The sequence below is a fragment of the Mastigoproctus giganteus genome, chromosome 11 (genome assembly GCF_048544385.1).
Source record: "Mastigoproctus giganteus isolate SK-2022 chromosome 11, ASM4854438v1, whole genome shotgun sequence".
Classification (NCBI taxonomy): Eukaryota; Metazoa; Arthropoda; class Arachnida; order Uropygi; family Thelyphonidae; genus Mastigoproctus; species Mastigoproctus giganteus.
This window is the reverse complement of record NC_143585.1, coordinates 141,636,025-141,651,643: the sequence shown is the minus strand read 5'-3', so window position 1 is coordinate 141,651,643 and position 15,619 is coordinate 141,636,025. Positions and strand designations below refer to the sequence as shown.

The 15,619-nt window shown below is 35.2% G+C and overlaps 1 protein-coding gene across 1 annotated transcript in view; it reads right to left on the bottom strand.

The window, feature by feature from the left end:
* Positions 1 to 15,619, bottom strand: part of LOC150078480 (mutS protein homolog 5-like) — a 109,542-nt gene that overhangs the window by 15,859 nt on the left and 78,064 nt on the right. The window contains exons 6-7 of the mRNA XM_090384581.1: positions 14,108 to 14,155; positions 4,609 to 4,705 (exon numbers count right to left, since the gene is read on the bottom strand). Of these exons, the coding sequence (XP_090240707.1) occupies positions 4,609 to 4,705; positions 14,108 to 14,155 (145 nt within the window). The remainder of the gene's footprint in view (positions 1 to 4,608; positions 4,706 to 14,107; positions 14,156 to 15,619) is intronic.

Sequence of the window (15,619 nt, the reverse complement as noted above, 5' to 3'; positions counted from 1 at the left end):
TATGGGCTTGGCACACTCAGGGTCCTGAGCTGGATATCATCATTCTTCTCTTTTTTTGATGATTCCCTCCTACTTCTCTCTCTCTCTCTCTCTCTCTCTCTCTCTCTCTCTCTCTCTCTCTCTCTCTCTCTCTCTCAGGCACCTCCGTAGCCAGGTGGGAAGGAGCAGCAGTGCGTAGCACACGCTTCTTGATTAGACCGGGGTTCGAGCCCATCACCACCAAATACGGAGGATGCGGAAAAGTCAGGGAATGACCACCGCACATCCTGGAGCAATACCTTAGTTGCTAATGCTCCTAAAAATCAAATAACAATAACAATAACTCTCTCTCTCAGGGTACTCAATTTTTTTTTTGGCTGGTGCAGAATAAGCCTTATTATTATTATTATTAGCCACCATATGGCTAATAATAATAATAATCATAATAATAATTAAATTTATGTCCCCTTATATGTGTCATCTGAACAAGAGTAAGGATACCATCAGCACTGAGTTCACTCAATCCATTTAAAGATTAAATATTTCAGTCAAATCTCCTCGCAGGTCTTTATTTTCAACAATTGCAATTTGCAGGTCTGACGTCTTTCATGGTAAGAGTACTCTTTTGTATCCCTGTCTAATCTTATTGCTCTTCTCTGATCGGCATTCTTCCTAAAATGAGGCATTCAGACCTGCACACAGAACTCACAATGTGGCTGAACCACTGCCTTACACAATGGAATAATCACCTCCTTGCCTTACTGGAAAAAAGTCCTGTATATATTATTGACAGAGCTCCAAGAACTGTCTGCACTGCTTAAAGAACTTCATGTTGGACTGTGCAATTACACCCACTTCACTTTTATTCTCCACCACCTTGAGTGTGGTACCACTCAAATAATATGTTATTCTGGAATTACTGCTACCCATATGCAGTACCTTTCAATATTACACCTGAACTACCACTTCTCAGCTCATCTGCCTAATTTTTTTTGACTTGTTGCAGTAGTCCTGATTCTTGTCATTAATCACACAACCCACCTTTGTTTCATCTGAAAACGTAGCCAATAAGTTTAATATGCCTTCATCAATATTGTTAATAAATATTGTAATAGTAAGGAGCTCAGCACTAAACCCTGAGGGACTCCATTGGTGAAAAAAGAGCAGTGCTCATTAATAACCACTCTCTGTCATCTACCACTCAACCATCCCTTAATTCATAGCAGTAACTTGTCTCTAACATCGTGCAGCTACATTTTGTAGTTGTATAGCATTAGGAGCAAGTTTTCAGTAGTTTGGTTTGGTTTGGTTTTTTTTTTTTTTTTAGGAGCATTAGCAACTAAGGCCATATTGCTCCGGGATATGCGGTGGTCATTCCCTGACCTTTCTGCATTCTCCATATTTGATGGTGACGAGCTCGAACCCCGGTCTAATCAAAAAGCTTGTGCTATGCACTGCTGCTCCTTCCCACCTGGCTACGGAGGCACCCGTTTTCAGTAGTCTTTTCATGTAGAACAATGTCAAAGGGTTTTTCTGAATTCCAAGTATAAGATGCTGAAATTATTTTTTGCATCCAGTTTCTGTGTTATTGAATCACAGTAGCCAACAATCAGATTGGTCATACAAGATCTCCCTTTAACAAATTAACCACTGACACCATTATTTTACCTGTAAGAGAAGTCAAGCTTACAAGTTTGTCATTACTCACTCCAGCCATTTTTGATCCATTTCTGTGAATAGGAAAGACATTTGCACATTTTCAGTCTAAAGGAACCTCCCCTGAATCCAAGGATACTGTCATTTTCTCTTACTGCATTTTTAACATAACTGAATAGATCCCATCAGACCCAGACGCCTTATTTACTTTTAGCTTCAACAACTTCTCTTCCAGTTTCCTCTCAGCTATAATTTATCTCCCAGTTAGAATTTAATATACTCCTGTCATCCCCATTCCTAAAAACTTCTTCATATGTTAATAAAAAAATTTATTGGTCCATGCAAAATGTTTATTCAGTTTTCCAGCAATCTGAATAAACATTTATGGCTTTCATATCTAATGGACTAATGTAATTCATCCTTTTCTTTGTAGTGTTAATATAAGCAAAGAAGTATTTTCTATTTTTTCTTTGCATTCTTAGCCATAGAGTTTAATCAGCTTTAGCACGCCTAACTCCCCGAGTAACTTGATTAAAACTAGCTTATACTCGGCATCGGTTTCTATGTACCCTGACAACCTATTAAGCATCCCATGTATTTTTTTTTCTGCCACTAGTATCATCAGTTCATCTGATATCCATTCAGTTGTAAATCTTGAATAATATCGCTTAGTTGGTTTAAAAAGCTTACTGCTTCTATGATTACTTCCCTGAAGGAATCCTATTTAGAAATTACATTTGGCAACATCATCAGCTTCTCCAAGTGAAAAGAATTTAAAACTGTCCGAGATCACTGTAGTCTCCTTTCATTTACTAATTAATTAATTACTTATTACTTAATTAAGAATTTACTAATTCTGATGTAAAAAAAATCTTCCTACATCAGCAGGAAACCAATGATCTTATGTATAAGTAAAAAGTCTCTTTTGTCACCTATAATAATTTTATCTGATAAAGAGCACAGACAAAGAGTCAGGGAATTGGCTGAAAACATAAGACTTTCCAAATTCTTTCCTAAATTTTATTCCTGCTGTTGTTATTTTTTCCTTTGTCCTATGGTGCAATGTTTATCATTCCTTGATTATTTGTTCTTAATATTTCGATTTCGATAATTTCTACATTAGATCCTATATTAAAGCATCATATTTCTCAGTTTAATTTTCTTGTTGCTATGATTTTAATAACTAATTAAGAACATTTAGATTTCATTTTAGGGTGCAGCCCTGGTCATATACTGACTGACCACTTTTACAAACAGTTTGATTACCACTAGTTAACTTTATTAAAATAACTACTTACTACATATAAAAAAGGAAATCATAAAAGACACAGTCTAGTTAATAATGACAACAATAAGAAAAGGCATATAACTGGCTTCAGAAATATAACTGGCTTTTGTTGTAAAATAATGCTCTGATAAAGAGCATTATTTTACAACAAATTGATATGTAGTACAACACATTGACATGTAGTACAAGTATGCCTGGATGATTTACAATCACATGGCTTAATATTCTTTCTCACTACGTGGCTTTGCTGTTTGGGAGATTGACCATATAATATATTCTTATGCTGAATATTCTTATCTTATCTGCAAAACCATTTTTTGCAGATGTTAAGTAGACTTTTTTATTAATTAAATTTTACTTTTGTAACAGTAACCAAAATGATCTTAGTTTTTAAATTCTTTTCAGTGAGACCAACTCATGATATCATTAACAAAAGAAATTCTAAATAGGAAGTATTCAGAGAAGTGATCACAGAAGCTACTAATCTGACATCCATTTGGCTTTGGACCTAAATCAATAGCAGATGAACTGATGAGCAGGAAAGAAAAATGCATGGAGTGATTATAAATTATCTGTGGACACAGAATTACAAGTATGAACTAGCCTGCAATTAGGTTGCTAAGGGAATAGTCAGGCTAAGGCAGATTATGAGAAGTCCTTTGCCAAGAATGCAAAGAAAAGCAGTAAAGGCTTCTTTTCTTATATTAACATTAGAAAAAAAAGGGACGAACAACATTGGCCCACTAGATATGAATGGCAATATTACTAAAGATCCTGTTCAGGTTGTGACAAACTAAATAAATATTTTGCATCTACATTCATATGTGAAGAAGTTTTTAGGGATGGGAATATCTGGAGTACACTAAGTTATTTGGATATGCCTCTGCTATTTTCAGTATTGCAGGTGGAACATCTGCAATTAAATGTTATTTTTCAGCAGATGGTGTTCCTACACATTAGAGCTAAAAGGTTAGAAAATTCAAAGGTTAGAGAATTCACATTTCCACATTTATGGATTAGAGGAATTCATTCTTTGTACCCATGTTTACCCCCACCCAGATAAAACTCCTATGGATTTTTGATTCTGGGGTTACAATAAAAACAAAGGTATCACACTGAAGTTCAAAGTGTCAGTGATGCTTCTGTGACACCGCACAGAAGCATCTTTGTTCTAGCTGTTGTTTAGCATCTCTGACACTACAGATGTTGTAAAAATGTTAGTGTCAAATTAAATATTGAAATGATATTCAATTTTTCACACTTCTCAATGTGTTTCCCACATTGAAACCTATTAATTTTGTACAAAAACCTTTTGAGTCATTCTTTGAAATAAAGCTTCTCTTTATGTGTATTTTTCATTTCTACAACAGTTTGTAATATGGAGAATAATACATGCTCATCCTGTATAATGAGGAGTAAAATTACAAATAAACATACTCACAAAAGTTTTATTGAAATTATAATACATATTATTGAAATCATAATATACAAAATAATTGTCTTTCTAGCATGTTTAGTTCTTTTCTATTCAACTGGAAAGAGATTTGGACAAATAAGGATACAATAAAGATACTGATAGATAGATAGATAGTTAGACACTGATGGATTTAAATACATAGCTAATAAATCCATTAAACAATATAATATATAAATTAATGGTGAGGCATTAATTTGAAAAAGCTTACCAGTCCAGCTGAGCAGTGTAATTCATAACATCAAGCAGTAGAGGAGATAATTCTAAAATTATGTTTTGCAAACGATGCATAATTTGTGTTTCAGCATCTAATTAAAAAATTGGAAAGATAAACACTGTAAATAAAATTTAGGAAAATCAATGGATAACTAGAAGGAATCTGAAACTTTTTTTTTATAATTTAAAGTAGATACTTTAATGTTAATTGTTTGAATGCTATGACAGGCTCTTTAGTACATAAATTAATTTGAACCTACTTCAAGATCCTTAAATAATAAGTAATTAATGTTAGTATTACTACTAGCAAAATTATACAAGGAAGTAATCTCATGTAGCATCAACTTAAAAAAAAAAAAAAAAAAAAAAAAAAAACAGTGTATTCAATGTCACCTTTCCTAACTTTATTTACTCATTTCTATCAAGTATTTGATAAATTCTATTTCATATTTAAAATTTCAATCTCCTCAAGAGTAGTGGATTTTATTCCAACAGTAAATCACTTCTTCACTAAAGGAAAAGTTTTGGGCATGTATCAAACAGTTACCTGCTCTCTCCAATTAAAAATATTCTCCTCTTATATGTTGCAGGGCTAAGTGTGAAGATACCCCTAGTGAGTGTTTTTCTCAACTGTTTTAAAGCTTTAATTGCAGTGATGAGGTCATCTCACAGATGCCTGACTTTCCAATGCTACTTAGTTACAGAACTGAAAGGCTTTCTTGATAAGTATACATTACTGTGCCCTTATCCAAGCATGCTGCTCTCCTGTGGACCTTTTCCAACACATCCAAATCATTACTAATTATGTGTCTCCAAACATTTATGCAACACTAAAGATATGGCCTAACCACTTCTTCATATAATGGAATAATCACTGCTTTGTTTCTACTGTAAAAGTCCAATATAACTAACAGAACTCCATGAGCCATCCAGTAAGTCTGTTAGATTGCTTGATGAACTTCACAAACCAAATATTTACTCCAAATATTTGTCCTAAAGTTCTTTTAATGTTATTGGTAGGAACGGACTCAAGGCACATTTCTCTAGGAGATTGCTACTATCTAGATCAGTGGTTTTCAACCAGGGTGAAGCAACAACATTCCAAGAGTGCCACGTAATTTGGGCTTAAGTTACTTAAACTTATTATTATTTTTTAATTTATATGTTTATTTCATTATAAAAAGGTGTACGGTATCTTTTTAATTTTGTGGTGATCTATAATTGATGTTTACTTAGTACTTCTATATAAAGAATAAAATTATATACTGTATATATATATATAATTTTTATAATTATATTATTGTAATAAATATCATATAATATATATATATACAGAGAGAGAGAAACGGATCTAACAGGCAGAAAATTGAGTAGGGGTGCTGCAAAATAAAATAAATTACTTAGGGGTGCCGTTATTAAAAAAAGGTTGAAAACCACTGATCTAGATGAAAGAACTTGTATTTTGCAGTGTTATACCTGAGATGCTATTTTTCTGCACATCAAAATAATTTATTGAGGTCTTCTTAATCCATACCCTGATTACTGTCATTAACCACCCTGCCTGGCTTTGTATCATTAGCAAACTTAGATATTAAATTTGAAATACCCACATTACTACATAAAGCAGAAACCCTGTTATCTGAAATAACTGATTTATTTCTTACATAACAGGAAAACAGGAAAAAATACTAATGAGAAAAAAAATTATTATTACTATTAGTATTAATAGTGGAAAATGATCCAAGAAAGCAATCAAAAAAAAGCAACAACACTTCCTTTCCTTCCCCTATCACCTGTCCACTCCCTCTAACAGTTTGTCCAGTTCTTCCTTGAATTTATAGAAACTATACCTTTCCACAACACCTGATAGCAATTTGTGCCAACAATCAACCACCCCGCTGACTTTCTGAACATCTATACTGCAACCATCCTTCCTCAATTTGAATTTATGCTTCATGTGTGTATTTTGCAGAAGAGACCATCAGCAATGAGCTTATTCAATCCATTTAAAGCCTTAAACACCTTGAAGATGCATTGACTTTAGACACTGCAATTTGCAGAACTGAAACCTTTCCTGTTAAGAGCATCCCTTTGTTCCCTTCACCAAGATGGGATCCTTCCACTTGTTCAGATTACAAACCTAAGGGGGCATAAATTCAAATTAAGAAAAGAGAGATGTAGAATAGATGTGCGGAAATTTGCCTTTAGCCAGCGGGTGGTTAATTGCTGGAACAAACTTCCATCTGTCGTTGTGGAAGTTGATAGGTTGAATAAATTTAAGGAGGAACTGGACAGGATTTGGAGGGAATGGTGTGATTTTTTTTTTTTTTTTTTTTTTGGCTGATGCTGCATAAGCTCATACACTTGCTTTCTTGCATCACATACCACTACTACTACTACCAATGTCACTGCTTTTCTTTGCAACTGTTCCAACAGATCCACTTACTAAAATGGGACCTCCAGACCTGTAGGTAGCACTCCAAACCATTGCCTTATACAATGGGATAATCACCTCATTATCCCTGCTGGTAAAATTCCTGTACATCATTGATAAAATGCCACAAGCTGTCCTAGCAGCCCTTCTGCAATGATCAGAGAAATTATATTAAAAAAAAAGGAGATGAGAAAATACAAATTTATGCACTTTCATCCTCATGTAGGTAAGTTGACCTTTGAATTTCTTCAAACTTCAGCCTCAACTATCCCTGCAGAAGCAACTTCTTCCAGTAATTAATAACTCACTGGCTAAAATAAAACTTCCTACAATCTAGTCTAAAGCTCTTCCCCTGTAATTTGAATTTATGGCCCCTAGTTATGGAATTCTTTATAACAGTGAAAATATGCCATCATTCAATTTACTCAAGGTTTCATGAAACTTAATCAGGTTCCCCTTTAAGGTGTCTGCTTACCTCCCCAATTTGGAAGAGGAAGGTTGAATAAACTCAAGAAAGAATTAGACTATTATTAGAAATGATGGACAGATGAGGTAGGTAATGGTTTTTTTTTTTTTTTTTTTTTTGTTTGGAGGAGATTGAAGGAGCTAATAAAAAAGTATTAATAATTTTACATTGCATACTACAATGAAATCAAAAAAGAGTGTCTGGAGGGAACTTACATAACCGAACAAAGCTGTTTGAGAGTGTTCTTGTAGTACCTATTTAATCAACACTTTAAAATGGTGTGGAATTTTTAATAGCTAAATAATATGGAAATTTATGTAAAAAAAATTTCTTATAGGATCTAATATTTTCAAAATCAAACAGTGTTGGTATGGGAAAAACCCAAACGATATCCCTTAACTACTGGGCTGAAGCATCTGTGATTTCTGGGCTAAACTTCCATTTACAAAATTTTTATCAAATCAAGAACAAAGAATAAAGAGGTTTGAGTATGCTGTTAAATACCCCATACGTGGGATTAGTAATAGTAATATTTGCCATATAGTGCAAGGAAGCCACCAGATTTTGCTGCACTGGCAGAAAAAAAAAACAAGTAGATAAGAAAGTACAAATTATATGCTTTCCTCCTCACACAGATAACTATCCAGTTGACCTTTGAATTTATTCAAACTGTCAGCCTCAACTACCTGCGAGGGCAACTTGTTCCAGCAATCAACAATTCGCTGGCTAAAAGCAAACTTCCTACAATCTAATCTAAATATCAATCTCTGTAATTTAAATTTATGACCCCTAATTCTGGAATTGTTTAGAACAGTGAGAATTCCACCTTTATTCATTTTACTAATCCCTCTCAGAGCCTTATAAACCTCAATTAGGTCACCTCTGAGGTGCTTGGTTGCCAAGCTCTGTAGCCCACATAATTGGAGTCTTTTCTCATATGGTCATCCTTCTGCCAATCTCAATATTCGAGCTGCCTGTCTTTGGATCCTTTCAAGAAGCTCAATGTCTTTTTTTCAGATGAGGTCTTGATGAGAATGATACTTGAACATTCTCAATACAATAATTCTCAATTATTGTAACAGAATTCATCAGAAAAAATCATTTTTGGGGAAGCAGAATTAAACAGCATGGGAATACATAAAACTGAAAAACTCATACTAATGATAAGCAGAATCTGGAAATGTTTTGAAAAGTTTTAAAGATTTAATTTTAAAAGATTTTTAAAAAATTAAGTTTAAAAGATTTAAAGTTTTAAATTGTGAAGGGAGGAAAAAATTGTGAAGAATAAATAAGTGAGCCTATAATAAAAATGAAGAAAATTGTAATTCCTTTGCAGCTAGAATGACCGAAAAAAAACCTCAAATAAAAAAAAAAATCATAATAAATTAAAATTATAGTACTTTTAAAGAGTAATAACTTAATGAAAGTTCTGAAGCAGAAGGCCTATGCATAAACAACAGTGCAAGTAGCAAATGAGTGGTGACTGGTAATGACTTTGTGACCTAAACCACCTGATTTGCTGTAAAGCTGAGCTACTTGGCAACCCCCCCTGACCTGACCAACAATATGATGCCATCAAGATGGCATCATATGGTGCCATTATGGAGCTAAAAAACAGAAGCAAAATGACTGATGGAAACTGACAGATGATCCAATGAGACTAGAGTAAAAAAAAGGAGAAAGTTAAACTAAAACTAGTACATCTACTAATTAGTAATGCCCTTTTTTTTAATAGAAAGAATACATTATTTTTACTAACTAAAATGAATGTCTTCTTTCCATTAAAATAAATTCTTTGATGGAGTCAGCTGTAGGTGGAAATTCATAACCATGTTTTGGAGTATTTTCAGTTACCAGGAAAATAATGCAAGAATTACTTATTTGAATTTTTTAACTGCATAAATTTTGCACCCAGAACAAACATCCCTATTGATTGGAGATGTACAAACATTTCTCCTATTCACAAAGGTGGCTCAATAGATGAAATAATAAACAAACAGACCAGTAAATTTGACTTCTGTGCCATAGAAGATTATGGAGTTTTTAGTTATGATGTAAAAAAAAAAAAAAAGGTAAAGTGCAGCCATTATCAACCCACTGCAGGATGCAACAATTCATGCTGATGTAGTACACCATTATATGGACAGTATGGAATTATAAAGGAATTACAGCATGTCGTGTTAAGGCTGTGTTTAACTAATCTAATTTGTTACAGTGAGGCTGTCTTAGAGGAATTGTATACAAATTATAATTTTGACATAATTTATTTATATCTGAGTAAAGCATTTGATGAAGAAGAAGGCTGAGAGGCTGCAATTGAAGTTTAACATTGAAAACTGCAAAGTATAGATCAGACCTTTGCATACTGGGTGTAGGAAAGGTGTAGGTAATCCAGCTGATGAATTAAATAGGTGCTTCACATTCTTTACTGACAAAAGACCCTTCATTCTGAGGAGAGGCTGCATGAGAGAGGCTGAGACATGTGAAATTAGTGAGTTCGAAATTACAGATGACTATTTATTGAAATCTTTTGAGCCTAAAGGCAAGTAATGTGCCTAGAGTTGATAGCCTTCATCAACATTAGGTTAGGGAGGCGAAGGCAGATTACGAGAAATCTTTGGCAAAGGATGCTAAGAAAAACAGCAAGTATTTCTTTACTTATATAAACTCTAAAAGGAAGGGGATGAATCTGATTGGTCCACTTGATATCGATGGCTCGACTGTTGATCCTGCTCAGAGAGCAAACAAATTGTAGCAGAGTGCTTAATGATTTTGTAATAACTGAGAACAAAGTGGAGGAGAAATTGTTGAAGTTAAACATAAGAAAGGCACCAAGGGTGGATGGGATCTATCCAGTTATATTAAAGGAGGCGGCAAAGGAAGTAAGCAAATCCTTAGACATAATTATGAGAGCATCCTTGGACTCAGGGGAGGTCCCAATGGATTGGAGATGTGCAAATTTATCCCCAATTCACAAAGGGGGATCGAAGGGTGACACGAGTTAGATTAGGGGTCTGATTAACTGGTCTGTTAGGGTGACAGACCAGTTAGTTTAACTTCTGTTTCGGGTAAAATAATGGAGTCGATGGTTAAAGATGCATTGAAGGATCATCTAGGCAAGACTGCAGCAATAATTCAGACACAGCATGGGTTTGTTAAAAGGAAAGTCTTCTCTGACAAATTTGATTGGATATTATAATGTGGTTACAAAGGAACTGGATGCAAAAAATAATTTTGATATCATATATTTGGATTTCAGGAAAGATTTTGATACTGTTGCGCATGGAAGACTACTGTACAAATTGGAGCAGAATGGTATTATGGGTAAGTTGCTACAATAGATAAAAGGATGGTTGAGTGGGAGAAGACAGAGGGTAGTAATCAATGGGTGCTGCTCTTTGTGGACTAATGTTATTAGTGGAGTCCCACAGGATTCGGTGTTGGGTCCACCGTTGTTTTGTATATTTATCAATGATATTGATGAAGGTATATCAGGCTTAGTGGCGAAGTTTGCAGATGATACAAAGGTTGGCAAGGTTGTTAATGACAGTAATGGCAGTGTGTTACTGCAACAGGATCTAGAAAATTTGGGCAGATGGGCTGAGAAGTGCAACTGAAGTTTAACATTGACAAATTCAAGTACTGCATATGGATAGAAGTAACCCCAGAGAAATGTACCAACTGTGTAGTACTACAGTTAAGGTGGTAGAAAATGAAAAAGACCTGGGAGTAATTGCGCAGTTAGATATGAAGTTTTCTGAGCAATGCAGACAGGCTGCCAGGGCAGGTCATGGGGTGTTGTCAATGATATACAGGAATTTTGCTAGTAGGGAAAAGGAGGTGATTGTCCCTCTGTATAAGGCAATGGTCAGGCCACGCATTGAGTACTGTGTGCAGGTCTGGAGGCCTCATTTTAGGAAGGATGTAGATTTGCTTGAGCATGTACAGAGAAGGGCGACAAGATTGGTGAGGGGAATGAAGGGATCCTCTTACCAGGAGAGGCTTAAGTTCTGCAAATTGCAGCAGCTGGAGACTAGGCACCTGCGAGATGATCTGATTGAGGTGTATAAGGCTTTGAATAGGTTGAGCACGCTAAATTCTTATGGGATTCTTCCACTCGTTCAGATTACGAACCTAAGGGAGCATAAATTGAAATTGAGGAAGGACAGATGAATAGATGTGCTGAAATTTGCCTGTAGCCAGCGGGTGGCTAATTGCTGGAACAAACTTCCATCTGTCGTTGTGGAAGTTGATAGGTTAAATAAATTTAAAGAGGAACTGGACAAACATTTAAAGGGGATTGTTTTGTACTTTTTTTTTTTTTTTGGCTGATGCTGCATAAGCTCATACACTTGCTTTCTTGCATCACATGCCACTACTGCTGCTAGTACTACTACTACTACATCAGAGTTTAAGCTTGATATGCCTTCATCAATATTATTAACATGGCAAACAGTAAGGGGCCCAGCACTGACCCCTGAGGAACTCCACAAATAATATTAGTACAAGAACATATAAGCCTATTTATAACCACTCTCTGTCTTCTGATACTTAATCATCACTTTACCCATAGCAGTAACTTTCCCCTAATGATACACTGCTCCAATTTGTACAAGCAGTATGGAACAATGTCATAAGCTTTATTGGGTTTGTTAAGGGAATCCTATCTGACAAATCCAATTAGCTATTATAATGGTCAGATAGGATACCCTAAACTAACCCATGCTGTAATGTCCTTATAACTCCATTCCTATTAATGTGATCTTGCAATACTTAGCATTAACCCCAGCGATTCACATCTGGTGAGCCCCTGGGATTAATGCTAAGTGGGGTTAATGTTAAGTGAGCCCTTGGGGTTAGCATTAACCCCAGGGGCTCACATCTGGTTTGGCACACAGAAGTCCTAAGCTGGATATCATCATTCTTCTCTTTCTTGGCGATCTTCTACTTTTGATTCTCTCTCTCTCTCTCTCTCTCTCTCTCTCTCTCTCTCTCTCTCTCTCTCTCTCTCAGGGTAACTCAATAATTTTTTTTGGCTGGTGCAACAAAAGCCTTAGGTTTCCTTGCACTATATAGCTAATAATAATAATAATAATAATGACTATCCCAATCATCATGTCAACCACTGGTATGGTACCAAAGACCCTACATAACAGCCTAGCAGCATTAGGTTTCTTAGTGAACATCTACAAGGAACTCCAGAAAGTCGCAACCTGAACACCTGTAGGATAGTCAGACAGTTCCTCGACCATCAGTAATACCAGACATGACAACAACCACCCTGTGTACTTGGTAGCAATACTCGTCACAAGGTGGAACCCCCAATCAGGGTGAAATAATATGAACAATAATAATAATAATAATAGTAACTGGTGGGCTTCGTCCCCTGCTGGCTTTGCTCGCCCACCCCCATGAATGCTCCTCTATGTAAATTGTAGAGGTACACAGAGTAAGTCAAATCTTTTCTATGTAAAAGACACACCTGTCGAAATGCACGGGTCAATATCTAATCAGGAAATGACCTATGTAATTATTTACCTGTGCATTTGTAGTGCGCAGCATTCTCAAGGTTGAATAAATATCATGGTAGAACTCCAGCACAGTGTACAACCTCCAACATGGCGACAAGCAAAACAGTTGGAAAGTAGTGATTGACAAGTTGTGACTCCAATATTTCGACAAACGGACAGGAACAAAGCAGTGATTGGCAGATACCACTGCATTTCCCCACCCATTCTAGATTGATATGCCTAGGGTGTTTTTCCCCACATTTGCAGCTGTTTTTAAACTGGGAACTCATTTTCCCATTTTAAAACACAGGGATGGAGGGATAAACCCCTACCTAAGCTAAGCCCCCCTCCTCGACGGCATAAAACAATCAGAAAAGGGAGGTACCTTCACATGTTAATTAATTATCGCTGCCTTCCTCGCTTTCATTGAACTACCTGCCGGTGTATACTATCCTGGACATCAGCCAATATCACTATGTAATTATTTACCTGCATTTGCATAGGTCACTTAGGAAAAGGCATTTTGCTTCGTGTTCCATAATACATGAGGAATATTGTTGCATCCCAAAGAGCAGGACTAAAATACGGGTATTTAACTGAAATATATACAAACTATACAAATATTTAAAATATTTACAAAATACTAAACTACAGTATTTACAAATACAGTATACCATATTCATTAATATACAAAAACATTACAATGGAACATCAAATGTTAGACAGAGAATCACGTGCACAAGGTTGGTGAACATTATGGAGGCAGTTGTCAATAATTAATTGCATTTGTAGTGACATAACTGCCTTGCCCCTCCTCTCCCATTGGCCGAATAAATATCACTAGGAGGAAAACTTCTCATATTGTGAAGTTTAACTTCACGATATGAGAGATGCCAGATGGTGTGCAATAGTAAAGTACTAAAAAGGGTTCAGGGCTGAAAGCCTCAGACTACAGGAATTACAAAATCATGCTAATGAGAGAATAATAAAATCTAAGATTAAAACAAAATAACAAATAAAATAATTCTCATGCAGTTAAATAATCTATCAACACTAATATTTTCAGAAGAAATATGAAGCTCACAGGTACCTCTTATTTCAGTTTGGGTGTCTCCAAGTAAGTTATCCAATTCTAAAAAACAGGAAATAGAATAAACATACATATAAAATATAAACATTTTTAATTGCTTTTTTTTGTAAAAAAAAATAGGTGCTAGAAGTCATTTGCTATCAGGAAAAATTGAAAATTAAAAGGATATGAAAAGTACTCTAAAATTTTTTTTTCCTGATATTGTTACTTTAGTAGTAATGTTTTTGGAATAAGAACAACAAATTTAGTACATTAACACAGTTTATTAAGCATAAATTTATTATTCAAGTATATAAAAAAATAAGTAAAATGTGAGTAAAATAAATTAAATAAATCGGTCAACTGCTGAGTACCAGGCACTCCGGATGAAGGGTCCGTAGTCACAAATGGTCGTTAGTGTAGTATCTCAAATACAGAGCTTTATGGTAACTGAAAAAAAGTTTCTAGTATCTCAGCTTGGCCTAAAACTGAGAAACTAACGAAAACATTGTCTGTTTAAGTCTTTTCAGTTGTTGTAAATGACAAGGGTGGGAGAAGCGACTCTGACTTCTTCCTGGAGAAGTGATTAAAGTTTTGGCAGAGAAGTGACTGGCAGGTGAGGGACGTACGAGACTCTGCGCAAGCACCTCCCCACCACTGCCACCTCTGAGTACCTCCTTGCGGGGACAACTCCAGCTTTGAAAATTGTTAAAAAATACTCCTCATTGCAAAATTCATAAATGACCATTATAGAATTATTAACTAACTATTTAGCAACCTTTTTGTCACCAAAAGGAGAGTTACTTAGTAAGAAGCGCACTATCGAAGTGCAATAAAAAATCGTTTTTTAATTTTAACACAAAAAGTAAATTATACATTTCAATCAGAATAGTTTTCCCTTGATAAGCATCCAATAATGCCTAGCTAATGTAATTTTTAAATTTTTAGCTCCATTATCAACAGAAATAAATGGGGGACACGAAAATTACTCACATTTTCCTGTCTGCCGCCGCAATTTTAATTTTAAAAATATTTTAAAATTATATTTTAAACTTACTCATTGAGCTCTTTCAAACAGTGTATGATAAGCTATAGGTCGTCGAAAACATTTTTTGTCCCTCCACATTTTACCCACATTTCTCAGACAAATTTTTGTCAACAGCGATCAATATGCATTATATTGGCCCACATTATGTACAAACCCATACAAGATTTCAAGTCAAGAGGTTGAGTGGTTCCAGAGATACAATGCTGTGACAGATGGACGGACAGACAGGCAGACAACCGAGTGACATTATAAGGATCCTTCGTTAGACTAGGCACCTTAAAAATAATAAATAAAAATAAATAATATAAATAAAAATAATTTCATAATAAAGTTTTTGTAGAATATTCCAAATTTTTATGAAATTCTCATCCAGCACCCTATGCCAACTTCTTTACTTCCTCTTTGTGTGTCGCTTGCTGAATGATGTTTCCGAAGCAGCCACGAATCGACATATTTTATTGGATCGAAGCGTGTCAATG